Source organism: Lobosporangium transversale, assembly GCF_002105155.1.
Source record: "Lobosporangium transversale strain NRRL 3116 chromosome Unknown BCR41scaffold_4, whole genome shotgun sequence".
Taxonomy (NCBI): Eukaryota; Fungi; Mortierellomycota; class Mortierellomycetes; order Mortierellales; family Mortierellaceae; genus Lobosporangium; species Lobosporangium transversale.
Window position 1 is genome coordinate 1,229,364 of NW_019028982.1, and position 20,624 is coordinate 1,249,987.

General features: G+C 43.0%; 4 protein-coding genes across 4 annotated transcripts; 2 read left to right on the forward strand and 2 right to left on the reverse strand.

The window, feature by feature from the left end:
• Nucleotides 1–3: 3 nt before the first annotated feature.
• On the forward strand, nucleotides 4–3,181 carry BCR41DRAFT_419269 (hypothetical protein; the record flags this gene model as incomplete). The annotated part of the gene is made up of 8 exons (XM_022029735.1): nucleotides 4–262; nucleotides 352–457; nucleotides 623–1,174; nucleotides 1,262–1,366; nucleotides 1,461–1,553; nucleotides 1,682–1,756; nucleotides 1,883–1,987; nucleotides 2,099–3,181. The coding sequence occupies exons 1-8, from the start codon at nucleotides 186–188 to the stop codon at nucleotides 3,179–3,181; spliced, it is 2,196 nt and encodes a 731-aa protein (XP_021885240.1). The 5' UTR covers nucleotides 4–185.
• A 173-nt stretch (nucleotides 3,182–3,354) lies between these two features.
• On the reverse strand, nucleotides 3,355–12,235 carry BCR41DRAFT_419270 (hypothetical protein). Its single transcript, XM_022029736.1, has 4 exons — nucleotides 11,031–12,235; nucleotides 10,337–10,932; nucleotides 9,570–10,220; nucleotides 3,355–9,483 (listed from the first exon to the last, which is right to left on the reverse strand). Exons 1-4 carry the CDS (start codon nucleotides 11,983–11,985, stop codon nucleotides 3,568–3,570), a joined length of 8,118 nt encoding a protein of 2,705 aa, XP_021885241.1. The 5' UTR covers nucleotides 11,986–12,235; the 3' UTR covers nucleotides 3,355–3,567.
• Nucleotides 12,236–13,828: 1,593 nt separating this feature from the next.
• On the forward strand, nucleotides 13,829–17,304 carry BCR41DRAFT_346919 (beta-lactamase-like protein). The gene is made up of 4 exons (XM_022022984.1): nucleotides 13,829–14,168; nucleotides 14,304–14,582; nucleotides 14,707–15,186; nucleotides 15,300–17,304. The coding sequence occupies exons 1-4, from the start codon at nucleotides 13,896–13,898 to the stop codon at nucleotides 17,196–17,198; spliced, it is 2,931 nt and encodes a 976-aa protein (XP_021885242.1). The 5' UTR covers nucleotides 13,829–13,895; the 3' UTR covers nucleotides 17,199–17,304.
• Nucleotides 17,305–17,664: 360 nt separating this feature from the next.
• BCR41DRAFT_379981 (DNA photolyase, FAD-binding/Cryptochrome) lies at nucleotides 17,665–20,001 on the reverse strand (the record flags this gene model as incomplete). Its single annotated transcript, XM_022027243.1, has 7 exons — nucleotides 17,665–17,743; nucleotides 17,847–18,031; nucleotides 18,157–18,323; nucleotides 18,474–18,624; nucleotides 18,737–19,180; nucleotides 19,313–19,795; nucleotides 19,978–20,001. 7 exons carry the CDS (start codon nucleotides 19,999–20,001, stop codon nucleotides 17,665–17,667), a joined length of 1,533 nt encoding a protein of 510 aa, XP_021885243.1.
• Nucleotides 20,002–20,624: the final 623 nt, after the last annotated feature.

Here is a 20,624-nt window from a genome sequence, read left to right on the forward strand (position 1 = left end):
TTTTTTGTATTGTTTCGGGCAGTTCACATTGTTCATTGTAACAACCGCGAGTCCTCAAGCAATAAATGACTGCGTTCGTAGACACCAACCGTCAGCTGTCTCTCTGCAAAAAATAAAAGAAGCAAAAAATAAAAAAGGTCTAACTATACAAGAGTGGATGAGAATTGCAAGAAACAGAGTGAAAGATGGACTACGACGAAGAAGAATACGATCAGTACCAACAGTACGAGGATGAGCTCTACAGGGATGCCAGCGAACAAAGGTACCTGACTTTGGCTCTCTGAAAAAAACTATTGTTTACCAGGATGGAAGTTTGACTGACAACAACTGTCTTTTTTTGACTTTGGTTAGTACGTCCGACAACGAGGTGGATAGTGAGTTGGAAGATAACATGTTAGCGCACATTCACTACTCGTCGAATCTGTACAAGAAAGTTGGCTCAAGCTCCACCACTAACGTAAGTTCTCTTTTTACCTCTCTTCCCTTAATTATTCCGATTACAAAAAAAAAAAAAAAAAAAAAAAAAAACGATGTATAGCCCTATCTAAAGCTATTACATCGTTGTCCTTCGTGATTTCATTAGCAGGATACTACCGAAGACACAACTAACTCATTACCAAAGATAGGGAGTCTCGCTGCATCACCGACTGCGGCAGAAGACTATTTCAGGGCTGTCAATCAGGGAACGGAGTTGGACTCGGACAATGATGAAGACATCCAAAGTACCTCACGCAAAAGAGGAAAATTTTCAGAGACAGGAAATAAACAGCTATCGGAGGATTTAAAAGAAGATGCTGATGCTGAGGACGATAGTAATTCGGAAGAGGAGTCTCGTTATAATCTAGAGAAGAAGAAAGTAAATGCGGTTACGTGGGATCAACATGTAGAGCCTCAAAGTGACAGTCAAAAAACGAACGAAACGACGAGGCCTGAAGGAGATGATTTACGCGACGAAGAGGATATATCTGGATCTGGAAGCGAAGTCAGTGACAAAGAACCACCAAGTTCTAATATGGAAATAGATAGGGAGGAAGAGAAAGAAGGAGAGGAAAAAGAGGAGACATACGATCAACATATCCTGGATCTGGGTAGACCTGTAGTAGAACTAAGAGGCGCATCAAATAATTATGATGTAGACTCGGAGCTTGCTCACTTAGAAGACGAAGAATTCAAGGTAATGAGTCGTTCGTTCGCTAGCGATAAACAAGGTCATGACATGTCATCCAAATGCACTAAATGGAGTAAAAATTACTGCTTTTAGGGACGTAGCCGCTACTACATGGAGTTTAAAGGTCAACCGAAAGAACAGCTATGTCATCGATGTGGACGTGGAGGACATATTGCTCGTGATTGTCAGGCCCTTGTTGTAAGGAGATATTGTTGTTATTTTTAATGGATTTGATAGACTTTTCCTTTGGAGCAAATTGGATACCGAATTCTAATACTTCTCTCTATATTAGTGCAATATTTGTGGTACCAAGGATGACCACACATCACAGGACTGCCCAACACAAGTTTGTTTCAACTGTCGGAGAAAAGGCCACATTTCCGATGTAGGGTGTTGAGAACATGTATTTTCGTAAAAAAAAAAAAAAAAAAACGAAAAAAAAAAAAAAAACGAAAAACATTTGTTTTATTTCTATTTCTTGTGTTGATAAATTGTTCCTTATGGACTGACTAGAGTTGTCCATACCCCAGAGGATACGCCGCATACACATCTTGTAACAAGTGCTATGCAAGGAACCATGCTACAGAGGTAAAGTCTCTATTAAAGTGATAGTAACATCTCATATCAGTCGTAGTATATATATTTGGTAAGGGAAGGGCCTTGTAAGGATCACAGCATTAAGTACTAAGAATCATTACATGGTCACTGTTCTAGGATTGCCCCACTGTGTGGCGGGAGTACATCGTTGTCTCGAAAGAACCGTTACAGAAGGTTGTAAAATATTGCTACAATTGCTCCGCATCTGGACATTTTGGCGATGTAAGTTTTTTTTTGAAACCTGTGTCTTTTACGAGGAATCAAATATCATTAGTCAATGGCGCAAATCTATTTTGTCACATTTTCTGATTTTGTTTTCTACTTGAATCGCAGGATTGTTCTCGACCTAGGCCATCCTATGCTCGATCAAGTACTTCTGCTTTCTTTAGCAACTCAGAGTCAACCTCGTTTGCAACATTTAGACTTTCCGCAAATACAACATTAAAACCGAGCACAGCACAACATCGAGTGGCTACGGGTTCATCTGCAAAAACTAGCCATAACAACTTAGCCTCTTCAAGGCATGATACATCCCGTCATTCAGATCACAATCGCCACAAGTCATCGTCGTCCTCCTCTTCGCATCGTGAACGCAGGAGCTCAGGTCACTATCATGACGATTATCGCGATGGTCGTCGTAGTGGTGCTTCCCACTCTTCATCCAAAAGCGATCATCGTCATTCGCGTCGGGACCGAGACCGAGACCGAGACCGAGACCGAGACCGAGACCGAGACCGCAACCGTGACCGTGGCCGAGATAGAGATCGGGATCGAGATCAATGGAATTACCACGACCGAGATCTTGATCACACAGCTTATGAAAATGACGAAAAAGCGGGTGAAGACAGCAATAGGAGCAATAGTCGCAGAAATCACAAAAAATCAAAAAGGCATAATAGGAATGAGAGTAGTCAAAGTCAGACAGACTATCATGATGGATCAGACAATATCCGGATGGACATGATGGAGCCCACAACAGCGACCGGTGTAACTATATCAAATGAAAGTATATCATCTTCAAGCGCCTCTCAGCCGCCCTCAAGGTCCTCAAGCATTAGCTCACAACGTAACAGTGGCGGCAAGTTACATCACTCTTTACCTGACAATCCTAAACATCGCAGTAATAACAACAATAATGGCCGAATACAAGGAAGTAAGGGGGATGGTAACAAAAACAACAACAACAGCGACGCCAGCGGTGGCGGCGGTAATAATGCCAATGGTGGCGCAATTTCCAGTCGACAATCGTTCGCTGAGCAAAACGCTTTTCCACGAGGCACTAGTTATGGTTCCAATCCTTCCAGTCCTGCCTTTGGTGGCAGTGGTTTGATTGGTGTTCCACCCTCTCGTTCAAGCCCTTCTACTCCCGGTCCTCCTCGCCCAATGTATACAGGAGGGTATTCGCGAAGACGATAATCGAGTCTTTGCTTTTTTTTTTTTTTTTTTTTTTTACCTCCATAGTTTATGTGCCAAGGATGGAATATTAGTATATAGTACGGCTTGTAATTATGTGCATCCATTTTTCTTTCAATGTTGCAATCAATAGAAAGGCTCTTACTTGAACATGTATTAAAGTGAAATCAATTTTTATCGCTATTCACTATTCACTATTCACTATTCACTATTCACTATTCACTATTACCTACTTTGATTTCTTTACTTTTTTATATTTACTCCTTCATCTACCAACCAGGGTCATTCTTCTTGACCGAACGTGGGAATAACTGATGTTGTAGGCATTGATCTTTTTTAGAGAGTGTTTGGATAATGATAAGGTGGTTACTGCTACTCTAATAATTGATTTATTGTTGCTGAGATGGTGATCCTCTTGAGATTGATGCCAGCCCCAGAGCCAAGGAGCTGCCGCCTACAACATATCCAGGCCGCTTGTATGGGCTTGTACTCTCAGGGTCTTCTCCGATGTCAGGGTTGTTATCTGAATGTCCACTACCACTTCGAGCAGCCTTTATCTTGGAGTATTCGGGATCGAGTGATTCATATGCTTTGTCAATTGTTTCTGATGCAGCTGCGACGGCTGAACTGACCCACGATCCAAAAGACCAGCTACTGGATTTTTGTAGGTTCGGAGAGGATGTCGATGTCGATGCCAATTCCGAAGTATACGAAGGTTTCTTATGGCTCTCGTTCTCATGCATCTTCTTTTCGTTCAGAATGTTGGCGATATCACCGACAAGGCTATTGTTACCGCCTCCACCAAAGAAGCCACCAACGCTTCCACCGCTATTACTATAGTTGGTGTTACTCCGTTGTTGATGTTGCTGTTGCTGTTGCTGTTCATGCCGTTCATGCCGTTCATGCCGATGGCTCATACTTGATCCTGAGGTGGACGACAAGTGTGATACCCTAGGGGTAGAAGTTACCTGTCCAATCAGAGTCTCATTATATGAAGGCCTACTATCTTCCTCATATTCGTACGAGGCCTTAGCCTTTTGCTTAACGCCAGTGGGTCCATAAGGATCGTAATTATCCGCTTTCTTGCTGCTCAAATATGAAGCTGACGAAGCAGAGACAGAGAAAGTCCTATTATCACCAGAACGGTTGCTCTCGCCGTCGTCTTTGTCGTCCAATCCAGGAACTGGTTGTTGATAAAACGAAGATGAAGACGACTTTACTAAGAACGCAGGTGCTTCGCTGATCTTGGTTGTCATTGCAATAATATCGGTCGGCTTTTTCTTGCTGCTACTAAAGTCCTTCTCCAAATCGTCTTCTATAAGCTCCTCATCCAATCCAGAACCCTCCCATCCGGATCTGGACGAAAAAGATGATATCGATAACCTTGACGCATGATTCTGTCGATGAGCATCGCTCTGGCTAGTCCTAACAACTTCCACTTCACGATCTTTCTCTAATCCTGAAGAAGGATGAGCTATTGACTTGGGCCGATTGCCATCCCTGCTACGACACACAAACATACCGCTTTCAATTCCAGCCAGAGGCGATGATGGAGTGGCTGTGGGGACAAGGCTATGCACGCCGCTTGATAATCTACGTCGGGAAGATAGATTTCCAAACTCCTCAGTCACGGGCGAAGAAGTCTTGGAGGATGCAGAGAATGTTGGCGATTTTATACTGCTGGATTCAATTGTACTGATTTGAACACTTTTTCTTGCCACAGTGGGTGAAGCTGGGGAAATATGCTTCAGCGCGGAAGGAAAAGTTGTCGTCGTGGTTTTCGTCAAAGTCTGTTGCGGGGTCAACCGTGGAGAGGAAGCCTTTCCATGGAGAAGGTGAGATTGTTGCGGCAATGTATCCTGTGCTGTGGGTTCCGTGACGGTCAGGCGGCGTGCAGATATACTTAAAGGTGCTGAAGAGGTAGCTGCTGCTGCTGTTCTCTTTTCTAACCTCTCTCGTTGTCTTTGAAGCGCAGGTGTCAAAAATTTCTGATCCATTGCTAAGGATGGAGCAGTTGGCGTTATAGTACTTGATAAGGAGCTATCGACAGCCTTTACAGACGGGGGCGCACTTGCTAATGAAGCCGTAGTGGCGTCAATCACACCATAATCTGTATCTTCAGCAATGGTAGCAGAAGTACTGGTGGAAGCGGTTTTCTTATATTGTGAAATGGGCGGCAGTGGTTTACCCTTTGCTGCTAACCGTGCGCGTTGTTGACGAATTGCAAGCGGCAAATGCGAGTCATCTTCTGCTTCAGATGAATCTATTGTCACTGTTGCCACAGTAGTTCCCGACGTCGACATTGGTGTCTGGAGAGATTGGCTTGACGAAGGTAAGGTCGAACTTGAAGTAATAGATTCGTTAGGAGTATTGCCGGATGGAGCGGCGGTGCTACTCAAAATCTTACTTTGCTTCAAATCTGGAGGGTTGAGAAGGTTATGCGAGACTTTCGATGCGATTGCATCATCCTGCTCATCTTGCTGATCAAAGCCCCAGCAATCGGCATCACTGATGATATCAGGCAAAATTCCTTGTGAAGATGTAGCTCCTTCGACACACTCAACCTTTCCATGAGAGGCCTGCCCTAAAACCGCAGCGTCTTTGTTTGCAATATCTTTCGTAGCTGTAAAAGCGTCAATGGGCTCAGTGGGGACATCAACGTGCCATTCGTCCTCCTCTTCATCGTCTTGATTCAGATCGGTCCATGACATGGTACTACTCATGGCCCTTCTAGATCCTGAAGAGATTGAGCTCGTGCTATGATCACGGCCATGGTCGACATGGAGATGGTGGCTATGTCCATGGGCCGTATGATCAGTGATAGGGGATACTCGGCCAAACTCGTCCATGGATCGGACTGAATATTCTGACTCCATCTCTGACACAATACTCATACCCGTCTCGCTTCTCTTCGACACTGAAGCTGGTGATACATCTTGCCATGTGGGGCTATGGCTAGAGCCTCCCTCTTCACCCTCTCCTCTGCCGCTGACAGCATCGGACGTAAATGGTTCTTTTTGAATAGCAAGTGGCGATGGCTTTTCAGGTATAGTAGAGTTCACCATTTCTATATGTGATGGGACTTGTATTGAGCTCTCATAAGTTGAATTCAACGGGGAATTTAACTCCATCGGGATTCCCTCCGTCTGCACTTGTGAAGTAGCTATTGTAGCAGATTGAGTAGACGACTCCTCGCTACGTACTTGAATCCCTTGCATATCAGATTCATCATCAGACATATCCTTGACGCTCTGTGAATCGATAGATCCTTTAATTTCCAGATCAACCTCAACCTCGTCCTCATCCCATCCCCAGGCATCTTCAGCAACCTCTTCTTGTTGGCTTTGGGGCCTAGAGGCAATGGATCCAACCCTGGACTTTGTCGGAGATACAGAAGGCCGCTGAAGTGGGTCTATAAATGGGCTTGCTGAGTCATTAGTAACGACATCGGCGTGATGGTGATCCTCAGATTCCTTTCCGTCATTTACGATTACAGTAGCCTCCGCTGATGAAGAAGTAGAGGCTAATATCTCGGATTGCAATTGGTCGACAAAGATATTGCTTTCCTCTTGATCTGCCCAGGCATCTCCTTCCAATGCCTCATCAAGATTAAATTCAGTCACTTTGGTCAATTCTTGAATTGAGCTTTGAGTGAAGGTATCAGCTGCTGTTGCAGGCGTAGAGACGACATGGTGATTTTGATTAATCGAGTTTTCTGATAAACGATGCTGGATCTTTTCAGTAAGTTGGACCTTGTGCTCATGATGTTTCTCTGTAAACCAGTTCGGCTCCTCCGATGAATACGATTCACTAGAGTGAATTGAAACCATACCAGTTGTCACGTTCAGACCCTTTTCTGGTGATTTATCATCCGCTGCGTTAAGATTAACCGCCTCCTGACGTCCAGAAGTTGTAGCCAATTCTCCAGGCCTCTCAGACTCCACTTCAGAGTGGTTCTGAATCACTTTATGCGTGATAGCTGTGTGTGTTGATGTTGAAACTCGAGCCATCTCTGCTACAACTGAGCTGCTGGCCTCGTGATCGCTCCATGCGTCTTGATCATCCCATGCGTCAATTTCAGTACCCTCAATAAGGGATTGTTCAATGTTGAGCGACTGTGTAGCCTCAGTTTTGATCACAGACAGTGGTTCGACATCGTTGTGCGCTGCCTGGGTGATATCGTCTGTATCCTCATGTACTTCAGCGGACGTCTCCAGATTTGTCGAATCCTGGGTAGATTCTAGGCGGAGTGGGATATGAATGCCTTCATTATTCCATGCATCCTTCGCAGCTGCGATATCTAAATTATTAGCGAGTACAGGATTGATCTCTATATCCTGAATTCCATAGATAAGTCCTAAGGCGTGATGACGAGGAGGCTCTGGAATTGCTGAAGCTTCATGAGGCTTCTGACTACTAACGGAAACGGGCTCGACAGTAAGACTTGGGCTCTCATCATTCCATGTATCCTCCTCCAATGCTATATCAAGTGATTTCTCCAACTCTGTTTTTTCGAGTGTCTCATCAATGTCGGCTGTAAATAAAGAACCATGATGATGAGGCTTTTGCTCGTTTTCGATCCCCGACTCCTCTGATAACCTAGACGGTTCGTTTATTCTCTCCACAAGCGGCTCTGGAGCCGAGTTGATAACAATGTCCATATCCTGATCTCCCCATGCATCGTCTTCAACTGTCTCTTCAAGAGCTTTTTCTTGATAAACACTAATCTTTGATTCAAAGCTTGAAACGGTGTGAATATGTTGCATTGCCATCCTGTCATTAGTTGATGTATGGCTCTGAGAATTATGCTGTAGGCCTTGATCAATCTGGCGATGTTCATTGATTTCAAAGATTTCGCTCTCCTGCTCAATCCACGCATTATCATCAATTATAGAGTCGGTAGCGGCATGAGTGCCATGAGTCGTTGTCACGCTTGCTACTATCGTGTTACCGTGGAGGATTTGAGCAGACTCATTGTCATGAGAGTCTTGCACCCCCGAAGTTGTCGATATAGGGTGTTCAGTCTCATTTTCAATGATTAACTCAGGGTTGGCCTCTGTTTTCTTGCTATGAGTAGGATAGCCCAATGTATCTGTGACAAGATTAACGCTATGATTGGTGCATACATCTTCGATACTATTCATAATAATATTTTTGGCGTTGATTTTTGGAGTTATTTCATATTGAGCAGCGAGCTGATTAGCGTCACTGACAACTTTTGCTGTAGTAGAAGGTTCTGTTGAAACAGACTCGGTGACAAGGTCCACATTTGAGCCCACCCAAGCTTCCTCTTCCACTGACTCCTGCTTAGAGATCTGCTTTGATGCTTCGATAATATGATGGTGGATCGGTTCAGTAGTTCCTGGCTGGTGTTGAAACAGCTCATCATTGCCGAGATTAAGGCTTTCTGAAACAGGCCAAGCATTTTGATAATCAATAGCAGCAGCATCACTGAATGGATTTGCAGGATCGTGATCGTCGCTTACAACATTAACAATTTTTTCGGACTCTAGATACGGGGCACCTGTATCCTGGTGGTCTGGCGGCTCAATACGTAGCTCAGGCTCATCTATAACAGTAATGTTTGACGGAGCCAGAGTTGTGATAGCATCTGCAGTAATGAGCTCCTCCATGTGTGTTGGAAAGAATGATGTAGAAGCGGTTTGTTGTTCCTCTGGGATCCTTGATACAGACTTGGCGGGATCAGAAGCGATTTGAACACTGTCAATAACACTGTCCTTCTCAGATAAGCCGTTATTATCGATCTCATACTCTAGGTCATCAAAATCCATGTGGCTTCCATCAATAGGTCGAGGCTCCCCACGTTCCATCAGCTCTGCAACAACATCATCCATGATAAATTTTGGGGGCTCATCGTCGCTGTATGGTGTGCTGATTGACCGGTTCATGGGAACACCTCGTTCCATATGCTCCAGATAGTCATCATCATCAAGGACCTCATTCAATCGGTTAGATGAACCATTAATTCCTGTGCGCGCGGTCGATAAGTCACCATAGATATCATTGCTCTCCAGATCAGATTCTATATCCTTGTCTTCCTCATTCATAGGAGCTGGAAATCGTTGTTCAGATGTCTCTTTCAGGCCCTCTGTCTCAATAAACTCTGGAAGGCTGTCAGGTATTATTTGGAGGCGAGTTGTATGATCTAAACAAGCGTTATTCTCTAAGCGATCATGGGCATCAAAGCTCGGATTAATGACTGAAGGCTGCTCCACGATGTTCAGTTCCGTTTGGTAGGTGATACTTGGTCCAGTCATTGATTGAGGGCGGGATCCATGTAGCATCTATCAACGCATGAGATGACGGTTTACCAATGAGTCATCAACTCATCCATCGTTTTGCTTAAAGATTACTTATGGTTTTCGCTCACCTCTCGAATCTCAGAATCATGCTCATTGTCGCCTACGGAGCTACCTTTAGACTGCTTAACCATCGTCAGTGTCTCTCCCTTTGTAGACCTTATATCCTCTTCTTGATTCTTGATTTGATTGTTGTGGACATGGAGAGCATCTCCATCATGAGGTTGCATGTCAGAAATATGGTCATGATTTCCGTGCCTGAGATCATTGCTACTCATGTCTCGATCTGTAGGTTGTTGTTCAATATCAATGACCTCATCCACATCAAAGCCCCAGGACGCCTCTGCATCTGCGTCTATCTCTGCCTCCACTCTCGACTCTTCAACGTCAACCCCCGTGGGATGGAATCTGAGCACTTTGTTATCCACGTCTTGTCTTGTATCAAACTGCGATTCAGGGACGATTTTTGGCTGCACATGAGGTTGATCTTGAAGATTCATTTCAACTGGCTCAAAACTAGTACTCTGTTCAAGATTGAGATGAGATGAGCTATCCATGTCATCATGCGCATGGTACTCATAATTCTGTGAGGGAACTTCAGCATCATCTAGGTCTTCGTTTGTAAATAATGGTCCCTGTCGGTTTTCCTCGGATGCCGAAGCAACATCAGGTACAAGGGCATCTTCTGGACTAGCGAAGGGATTAGCGCTATCATACGTGGACTAATAAAAAAAAAAAAAAAAAAAAAAAAAAAGAACCATATGCCCCGATTAGCTCGTATGCCATGGGTGTAGGCTTGGATTGACAGCAATCAGAGACCTTACTCCTAAATACCCACCTCTCTATGATCCGTATAATTTTCAGAATCAAGCTGAGTGTGAACGCGCGTAAAATCCTCTTGAGCTGCTGTTGAGGGGGATTCCCCTGCGTCCTGTGGGACGGCCTCGACAATATCTAAGAGCTGATCGTCATAGCCCCATGCATCATCTTCAGACTCGTGAACTTGATGAATATGCGGATAATCGTCAGAATTAGCGATTGTAGCAGCTTCCGGGAGATCACTGGATATTGTAGCAGAATTTTCCTCTATAACTAGTTGTTGGTCAAACCCCCATAAGGAGTTTGTCTGTTCTGTTGAAAGTGCTTCATCTAAGATAATCTGGTCCTCAAATCCCCATGATGCCTCTGTTTCATTTTGCTCTAACTGTGGGACCTGCCTATTTTTCGTTACTTGCTGGTGTGGCCAAAAGGGTCTTGTTGATTGTGAGTTTTGAGCAGATGAATGTTTAGCCTTATCATCAAAGCCCCAGGATGTATCCATTTCGGCATGCTGATGGATCACATTCATATCCATTGTGTCACCAAAGCCCAATGATGCGTTGTCCCTTTGTTGGTGGCCCAATGATGCAAATGTCTCAAAGCCCATGGAGTTTACTATTTCATTTTAGTAAAGTTGATTATTTTTGGTGAGCATATCGAAACGCAAGTTAATAGAACTCATTTAGAATCATATCTCGATACATGGAACAAACCTGGTGCTGCAGCATTGATATGTGGTTGAGACATACTCGGACTCTGAGTGAAAGAGGGAACGTTCTGATCCTTATGCCCTACTTCCTCGGCTTCAATATCGCCGTCATCTTCGCTACTGTCCTGCTGCATGTCTTGTTGGTCCTGCAACCAAACTTTGTGGACATGCTCGGGTGTCATCTGTCGTTGTGAAACCGAAGTATTTGGGTCAAGGTAAGCTTTTACCACTTTCGAGTGTAAGATTGGGCTTTGCCGCATTCGCTCACGCAGTTTTGGTGCTACTCCACGCGATGGGGTTTGACTTTGTTCATGATGGGAAATTGAAGAGGTTGAGGATAAGGAGGATGAAGAATACTGGTAGGATTTCTGGTGCAGTTGCTGAGATTGAAATTGGGTCTGGGAATGAGTATATGACTGATGATGTTCAGAGGTTGAGGAACTATTATCGGAGTAAGATTGACTATGGCTATAGGAGCTGATATGATGTAGTTGGTCATGATGAATTTGGCGTGGTTGTTGCTCCTGGGATTGGTGTTGAATCTCATGTTCAAAGTGGTGACGCGCATCTTTAGCACGATGCTGTTGTTCTTGGTTGTGGTCATGTTCCCCATGTCTCAACTGGTATTCTTGCTGCTCTTGATGCTGAACGTCAGCAACGGGGTTGGAACGGGGCATTGGGACACGTTGGTCTGGCTGTTGCTGTTGCTGTTGCTGTTGTTGTTGTTGTTGTTGTTGCTGTTGCTGTTGCTGTAGTATGCTGTGGCCCTGAGTTGCGGTCAACTTGGGACTCTGGCGTGCCATGATAGGGCTTCGGATGATTATTGGTTCCCATGGCGTATCATCATCGCCTTCAGAAGCACTTGCAAACTCTTCATTAGAATCAGATGTCTCTCCGTTTTCATGGATTATCTGAGGATAATGCTGAAGATGCGAATGTGAATGGCCACTTGATGCCATGATGCCAGATGGCTTTTTTGTCTTGTACTTTCTTTCTTTTTTTCTTTTTCTTTTTTTTTTACGTGTGAGGACGCGTTGTACGTAACGGAAGGAACAAAGGTTGGTAAAGAAAAGAAAAAAGAGACCTCTTTGGGAATGTCAACAGTGACAAGTTAGATTAAGGAGAGGTAGGGCTATGATGACAGTTGAAAGCCTATTAGGAATGAAGGCCATGATCATCAATCATTCCCTCACTCCTTACCGTTGCTCTTCACGTGACATGTAATATAAGCCCAACCCAAATATCGAAGCTGCGACGATCCTTTCACTCTTACAATGGATAAGGTAAAAAAAAAAAAAAAAGCCTTTGCTTATTTGCTTATTTGCTTATTGTTAAGCTTTCTCTTCTCTTGGACGGATAACATGGTATAAATATTTATACTGAATTGGTGTACAACTCTGTCTTTCGACACCATGGAAAGAGCGAACAGTTGATTCTGTGGTCAAAGCGGAAAGGCGTTGCAATGATTGGACAATTCGCAGGTCTGCTGGCATTCACCCAGCTTGGAACGTGCATTTTGTTGGGTGGGAATAAACTTGATATTAACCATTCATCTCTTTTACTCTCTGGGAGAAAAAGAAAAAAATAAAAACTCAGCTAAACAAGCTTGTTTATGTTTGATGCAGCTCCACAAAGAAGTTTTTGCTGGGGATGAAAATATTAAAGCGGCTATCAAGGACTCTGATTAGTTGTTGGGGAAAAAAATAAATAAATAGCCAAGGGTAATTCTTCACTTTCTCTCACTTTCTCTCTTCTTTACTGTCCTCTTTATCTCCATACTTTGTCTCCACAGCACTACTACTTTGTCTGTCTCTTCAGTATCCATGATCATGTCAAAAAACGAGTCTATCCTTATTGACCTCGCCTCCAACGGTCGCTCGGATTCATTCCCGAATCTTCAGTCAAAATCAAGCTATCAGCTTCAGATGGCGCAGCTGCAATCACCTCGTTCGAAGGATACTGTTGAATCACAATCGGAATTGGCACAGGACCTCTTTGACTCCATGGAGCCTCATCTGGTGGCCCACAGAGGCAAGAATACACCTCGCTCCAAGCTGTAAAAGACAAAATATCAAAACAACAAAACAAATCAAATACCTCCTGTCCTAGGACAGCTCCATTTCTAAATTATCTACCCTTTCTCTTTGCATATTAATCAAAGCACTCCATCTTGCTACTTTAATTTCAATTAAACCATAAAAAAAATAAAAATAAGAAATAAAAAAGAAAAGAAAAGAAAAGAAAAGGAAAGGAAAGGAACTGCTTTTGAGGATTGGAATGGCAATGCAAGTTGCTGAATTACCAGAAAATACCATTGTTATGGGCTTTGATTTCTATTGCCTTTGTAGAACGAAATTGCCTGACTTCACTTGAGAATGACAAGTTGATTTTCTAGAAAGAATCCTCCATGTTAATATTACACTAATAGCCACATCCTCGGAAGCATTGCTGAGGCAGCTGAAGGAGGTATCTTCAATCCTCCTTCGTTTGCTTTTTCATGGTTGATTCTCAGCAAAAGATGTCGATCAAGTAAATAGAGAAATGTGTCGTTCACCAGCCAGGCTCATATGTATAGGCTTCCCTTGCCTGCCTGCAGACGTGCCTCTTCTTTGTTCTTTTGCACATAGACGGGTTGCTTCCAGCTAAACAAAGTAAAAAATTGTTTTGTGGAGTTATTCCTAAAGCTCTTTGTTCCTTTTTTTTTTTTTTTTTTTTTTTTCAAAGCGTGGCTGAGTCGTTTCTGGTGATCAATATCCTTTTTTTTTTTTTTTTTTTTTTTTTTCTTCTACTCCAATGTCTCTACTAGAAGTTTCATTTCTTCCTTCATTGGCTCTGTCATCTAAATTTTGTCCCATGAACATTGGTTGGAATGTCGACTTTTGACGGTCTCATTCGAGAATTCCCTACAGTTGCCATCGATAATTTCCGATTCCGTCCTGGTGTCAATGTTTATTTACTCTCTCATGTCCATAGTGACCATCTCACTGGACTGACAGCAAAAAATTGGAATGCACCCATCTTTTGTTCTCCCATTACAGCGAAATGGCTTCCTATGCTTGCCAGCCGCTCAAAACAGGATGCATTCGAGAAGGGGAAAGATCGTATCTTGCAGCGCAGATATTCACATCTAAAGCCTTTTCTAGTAAGTAACGTAAAGTACATGAACGTGTACCCGTTCCATGGTTCAATTGAAGCAAGAAAAATAAGGAAAAAAAAAAAAAAAAAAAAAAAAAAAAGAGCATACTAACTCTATGATAACCATCTGCGCTTCATATAGCGGCCACTGGCAACAGATATCTCACATTATCTAGACCTTGGCAATGGTAGACAAGCACGTTTAAGCCTCATTCCTGCTCATCATTGTCCAGGAGCCGTCATGTTTCTTTTACAGGATGATCGCTCCTGTATTCTCTACACAGGCGACGCAAGAAACGAGGCTACGGATCTGCAAGGATTGAGTACGATGTCCATCTTTTCCTCTTCATCCCAACCTATCGATCGGTTGTATTTGGATACTACATGCTGTCATCCAGCCTTTGAAAAACTTCCGAGCAGAGTGCGTGTTGCTGTGATGTTTTGATCTAGGAGGATTTTTCTTTCCCTCCTAATCTGAAGATTTAAAGAGTAAAGTATCCACTCCTTACTGACGACTGGATAATAATATATCTTTTCCCTAATAGGAGCTTGCAATATCGGATCTTATTACGTTTATTCATCGCCGGCCTCGAATGGCACATTATTACATTGATGCCTGGACATTTGGCTATGAAGACATCTGGATTGGACTTGCAAAGGCATTTCACACAAAGATCCATGTTTCACCGTACTTGTATGAACTGTACGAAGCCATTGATGAGATGATCTCCCCAAAGATCTTGCCTCATCTAACGACGGATGGAACGAGTGCTCGCTTTCATTCCTGTCGACTGGGCAAGACCTGTGGATACGGGGGTGCAGGTGGAGAGCATTCATCTGCCAGAGAACTGATTAGGATTCAACCAAACATCTCATGGTTCTCGCCTTTGCTACGAAAGGAAAACAATCAACATCACCCTGGAGAAAATATACTGGCACAAGGAACAGTGGTTGGGCGGGCAATTTCCTACAAGATCAAAGAGAAGCTGCCACCCACCCTTGGTAAAAAAGATGACTTGTGCTATGTAAGTTAGAAGACAAGCAAACCCTCTCCAGCATGGTAAACTCTTCTCATATCAACTAATTTTTTTTTTTTATTTATTATTTTTTTTTTTTTATCAATTCCACAAAAACAAAGTATTTCAACTATGGTTTTCATGCATCCCTATCCGAACTCCAACAACTCGTTAAACTTGTCTCACCCCGTTCCGTTTTTCCTTGTGTCCTGCATCGCAACGCTGTTTTCCACACGTACTACCGATCCAATCGGGAAGTCCTTTCTCTACTTACTCAAAGTATGCCCCACAACGAGCGCTCGTTTCTTTTGAACACAGAACCGTACGAGGAACAATTTCGATCTCGCCTCGTAGCGGATCCTTGTCTCAAGGATGGTATTTCGACCGACTTTCAGAGCTTTTACCTTGCAAAAGGATATCATGTCCTGGACATGAATAATAAAGTTCTAGGAATAACCTCAACTGAGCTTAAGGCTGGGATTGATCCAAATGTTAGCACCTCTGTAGTGACCACAGCCTTAACATCCAAAACTACTACAGGAGGACAAGATTCAAGTTCTGTCCTGTCACCGCGGTCAAGCCATTTGCGGAAGAAGATGGAGAGACTGAAGAGGCAATTGCGAAACACAGCAAGTCTTGAAGACGAATATGGATTGATCCCAAATAATGAAGAGCAATCCTCTTTGGAAGACGGGCCTCTCTCATTGGACTTGGGGACTATTGAGCGAAAAAGAAAGTGGTGGCTTGACGCGAACCGAGGCCTGAGCACGACTCTTGAAGAACAAACCAGTGGAGAAGGGACGGAGCTATATGATACCAGCTCATCACAGATATTGAAACACCAGCCGAAACAACAGCAGCAAGGCGACAGTATTAATAAAATCCAAGGACTAATTGGTGCTCAAGAGAGGCAGGAAGAATTAAAGGATACCCGGCCGTGGCATGATCAAAGCACTCAAGAGATAGCGCTGCTGGATTTGGATTTGCCAAAAGATGGTAATAATCATGGAGGACTAAAACATAACAATACCCAGGAAGGATACGAGACCGATCAAGGGTCAATTGAGTCTACTGATAGGAGTGGATATCTCAGTTCCAGTCCGGATCCCATCACAAGTTTTGAATATTATACGACAAGTCTAGATACTTTTTCTGGATCTTCAGCTGCAGCATCATTACTCAGTCCTCCTTCAACTGATAACTCATTTGCAGTCCTAGATTCTCATGATACAGCTGTTTTAAATAAAGATGGCGGCAACGAAAATGGAATTGACAAGGATGAACATCATTATAGCGATGTACACGCAAAGGGGTGTGTTTCAAAGCCGAAAGCAAGTGCAAACATAGCTATCGCACAGACCACTTCTCATTCCAGTGACAGCTCTCTGGTCTTATCTCAAGAGTCTCCATCACCAAAGCAGCAAAACTGTTTGGTCCATTCAGTGCCATCAATACCTAGAACCCCGCCCGGGCTTACCACAAGTGACCCAATAGTGGCTTTGGGATCAAGTCCTTCAGATAAACAGCCACTTCCTGCTCATTTTAACCTGTCACCATTGCCTCCGGCATCAGCACCAGTCCGTGCGCTGCCCATTACCTCAGGCTTCTCCACTGTTCTTTCCTCCGCCTCTTCTTGCAGCCGACCATTGGAACCGATTTGGAATGCCTTCGCTCAATTGGCTTGGTCTCCGCCATTAAAAAAGGCTTCTCGTTATCCTAAAGCCAATCAAACAAGATCGAGGACAGATCCTCAACATAAGTCTCGCTCTTCATTAGCATTAGAGCCACACTTCCTTCTGAATCAGGCACCCAAATACGCGGGAACGGTTGTCATTGATGACGGCCAAGAATTGATTTTAATAGAAAGTAGTAGCGAAGACGAAGGCAACAATAAGAACTACACCAGCAACAGTAACAGTAACAGTAACAGTAACAGTAACAGTAACAGTAACAGTAACAAAGACCGGTCTGTTGAGCTATTGGAGCAAAGAGAAAAAAACTTGAAGAAACGAAAACTGTAAAATTAAAACAAAGGTATCTTCTAGAAGCTATTGTAAATGAAACTTGGAAAGAAGAGAAGGATCATGGAAACCAGGATCTGGAGTGGCTCGAGGCCCAGTGCTTGGGACAGTAATAAGTAATTACACCAAAAAAAAAAAAAAAAAAAAAAAATCAACAACAACAACCAAATGTAAATTAGATACCACTGTAGACATTTATACCATTCGAAGTATATTGATGGCCTTCAGAACCATTAAAACTAGATATAAGGCATGTTTATTAAGATTGATTTACATCTAGCATTTCAATGTTGTTCTATTTTATTTTATTTTATTATATTATATTATATTATATTCTACTCTATTCTATTCTATATTAACTAGGGCATTGCCATGGAAAAGGTTTGGGTAAGTGAAAAGAGACATATAACATGCCTATATACAAAAGAAAAAGAAAAAAAAAAAAAAAAAAAAGTATTGAACTGTTTCAAAGGGCGAGAATGCGCTTGAACTCATCTACATATTTCTTTTTCGCCACAGCATGGTCCACGATTGGCTTGGGATATCTATCATACAAACATGTAAATGAAGGTTATCATTAATTTGTTAGCCCCGAATTAAGGCTTTAAAACTTTTGTGAGGAATCTACACGCCGCAAGAAGGACTCACCCAAGCTTAGCAAAATCCTTGGGATGCAAGATATGACTTGGGTCATGAATCTGCTTATCGTTCAGTCCCCTCAATTCAGGAACCCATTTACGGATATAAGAGCCCTTTGGATCAAACCGCTGGGACTGAAGAAGTGGATTAAAGACACGAAAGTAAGGCTGCGCATCTGTTCCAGTGGAAGCACTCTATTTTTTAAATTACAGATGATTTAATTTGACATATTCGATTGCTGTAAAGGCAATGCGGCATAAAGGAAGGAAGGAAGGAAGGAAGGAAGGAAGGAGACCAAAGTCATTTGTAGAAACCTTACCCATTGCCAACCACCATTGTTGTTTGCTAGATCACCGTCGATGAGACTGTTCATAAAGTACCTTTCTCCTAGGCGCCAATCGATGAGCAAATCCTTTACGAGGAAACAGGCCGTGATCATGCGAAGACGATTATGCATATATCCTGTAGCATTAAGCTGCCGCATGCCTTTTTTTTTTTTTTTTTTTTTTTTTGTTATTATTATTAGCATTAACCGAGAATAATCATGGTGATTGTGTGATATTAGACAGTTGATATTATACGTGACAAAACCATACTTCACTTTTTGTAATTTTTCCCTTGAGTGAGAACTTTTACCTGCATCGACAATGGGAAATCCGGTTTTATCCTCGCACCATCTCTGGAAATGCTCCATATTATCACTCCATTGCACTTTTTCAGTTTTAGGCTGAAATGCACGGCCCATGCACACGCGAGGGAAAGAGATTAGGATATTTTTATAAAATTCCTATCGGAAGGATGAACGTTGCAATAAAAAAAAATAATAATAAAAAAAAGTTGGACGTAATGTCTGACATGGTTTGGCTCTAGTAAGAAGATGTTAAGAAATAATAGCTTACCTTCCATCCCAATTCTCTAATCCATGCCTTGATACCCTCATCTCCCGAGACGATCTTGTTGTTATTGGCAGCTCTAGCAATCGCCACACACTGCCTCGTTGTAACTACTCCAGATGTAAGGTATGGGCTCATTAAACTTGTTCCATCTTGCACCGGTACATCTCGTGCCTCTCTATACTTCTTGACTTTGGATTGGAGGAAAGACTTTAGTCGCTCATGAGCTGCATCTTCGCCAGCTGGGTACAGCTCATTAACCATTTTTATGTCGAGCGAATGTGGATAAGAGCCAGAAGGGACTGTTTTGAAGATATCTGCAAAGATATCCTTTGCCTCGGGTGGGTTGGCTTCAGGCGGTCCAGTCAATTCCAAGTAATGCTGCTCAGTCTCAACAAGCTTGCACCAGTTATTGTAGTAAGGGGTGAACACAGAATAGGGGTTTCCTGTCTATCGTTGTTGTTGGGAATGAAGGGACAGGATTTAGTTTATGGCATTATTACAATGGCGTTCCTTTTTTTTTTTTTTTTTTTTTTTAGAATGACACCTCCTTTTACAGTATTCTACATATCCCAAACCTACTTTTGTCTTGATATCGGCTGGGTCTACAATGCATTCACAATTACATTCCTCAACAGCAACGCCAGGAAGCTTCATCAATGACTTTTTGACGGCGGCATCTCTTCTCTGCTCATCAATCATCAGATCGGCGTTCCAAAAGACATGACTGATATCCATCTCTTTGACGACCTGTTCCACTAAAGTCGGGATGTCGGCTATGTCCTTTGCAGTCTTGGTGACCAAAGGGATAGCTAGCCGATCTAGGTCCTTCTTTAGGCTAGTCAAATTACGCATCCAAAAGTCGATTTTGATGGGAGCCTCGTCATGCTCCTTCCATTCATCCTCGGAGATAATATAGAGGGCGATCAGGTGTCTGGCCCCTACTTTGGAACGCATAGAGGCTTCATAAAGGGCCTTATTATCCTGAAGTCGGAGATCAGTACGAAACCACATGAGTGTATTCCTAGTTTTAATTGAAGGGTCATGCTGATCTTGCTCTTCTTCCTTGATAAAAACATTAATATCGTTGTTCGCATTGGGATTGTCGCCTTTATGTCTACTATGACCGTTGTTTTTCTTGCTATCATTCTTCCTAGTGCCGTAGGAAAGTGGGGTACTATGGGCGATCCTGGCGGCACGTTCAACAATGGATTCAGAGGGATATATGGGTGCCTCCTGAGGCCAACCATTGCGCTTCCTGGAGCCTTCATGTAGGGGCTCTAGTTCATCTTCTGCAGCTCTCTTTTGTAATATGGGTATGTTGTGGAGCAAAGAATGATCAAGACGAGCCATGAAGAGTAAAGGGGACGAACGAACTATGTGATGTAGAGAAAGAGATTTATAAATGAGCGGAGGCAAAGCGACTAATCGAGTTGAAGAAGAGGGCATTTGAATTAAAAGCAATATGACTCTCAATCCAGTGGAAGTGCCCAAGGCTTTTTTGGACAGTGTAAAAGTTTAGGAAGAAGGAGAGGGATCGATCAATGGGGGCAAATTCAGCTATACTTCTTTACTTGATTATTTTTATATGACCAAGGAGAACACTAGCCTACGCAAGAAACAGACAAAAGAGCTCTTGTGCGCATCAGCGACAGTGTAGCAGCCAATCAAAATAATGGGGGCGGTTAGGGTTTCATGTTGCTGTTGGTGGCGTATACATTTGTGGCAGATATGAATGTAGGCGTGATAGAAAAAAAAAAGAGCAATCTGACGTACTTGGACAATGCGCACAGGACATGTAGAGTTCGTTTTTGTGGTTAGGTAAGTTGATTAGTCTCACTGTTAAAGAAAATGTTCACCTTGTTCCGTATCCTGAGTTGTGAGTAAAATGATC

What these genes read in the sequence shown, in the direction of transcription:
- BCR41DRAFT_346919 (XM_022022984.1), top strand. Translation starts at nt 13,896, where the DNA reads ATGTCGACTTTTGACGGTCTCATTCGAGAATTCCCTACAGTTGCCATC. An exon ending in CACATCTAAAGCCTTTTCTA is followed by an intron (nt 14,169 to 14,303) that starts GTAAGTAACGTA and finishes CGCTTCATATAG; the next exon opens with CGGCCACTGGCAACAGATAT. An exon ending in TTGAAAAACTTCCGAGCAGA is followed by an intron (nt 14,583 to 14,706) that starts GTGCGTGTTGCT and finishes TTTCCCTAATAG; the next exon opens with GAGCTTGCAATATCGGATCT.
- BCR41DRAFT_419270 (XM_022029736.1), bottom strand. Translation starts at nt 11,985, where the DNA reads ATGGCATCAAGTGGCCATTCACATTCGCATCTTCAGCATTATCCTCAG. An exon ending in TATCAATGCTGCAGCACCAG is followed by an intron (nt 10,933 to 11,030) that starts GTTTGTTCCATG and finishes AAAATGAAATAG; the next exon opens with TAAACTCCATGGGCTTTGAG. An exon ending in ATTATACGGATCATAGAGAG is followed by an intron (nt 10,221 to 10,336) that starts GTGGGTATTTAG and finishes TTTTTTTATTAG; the next exon opens with TCCACGTATGATAGCGCTAA.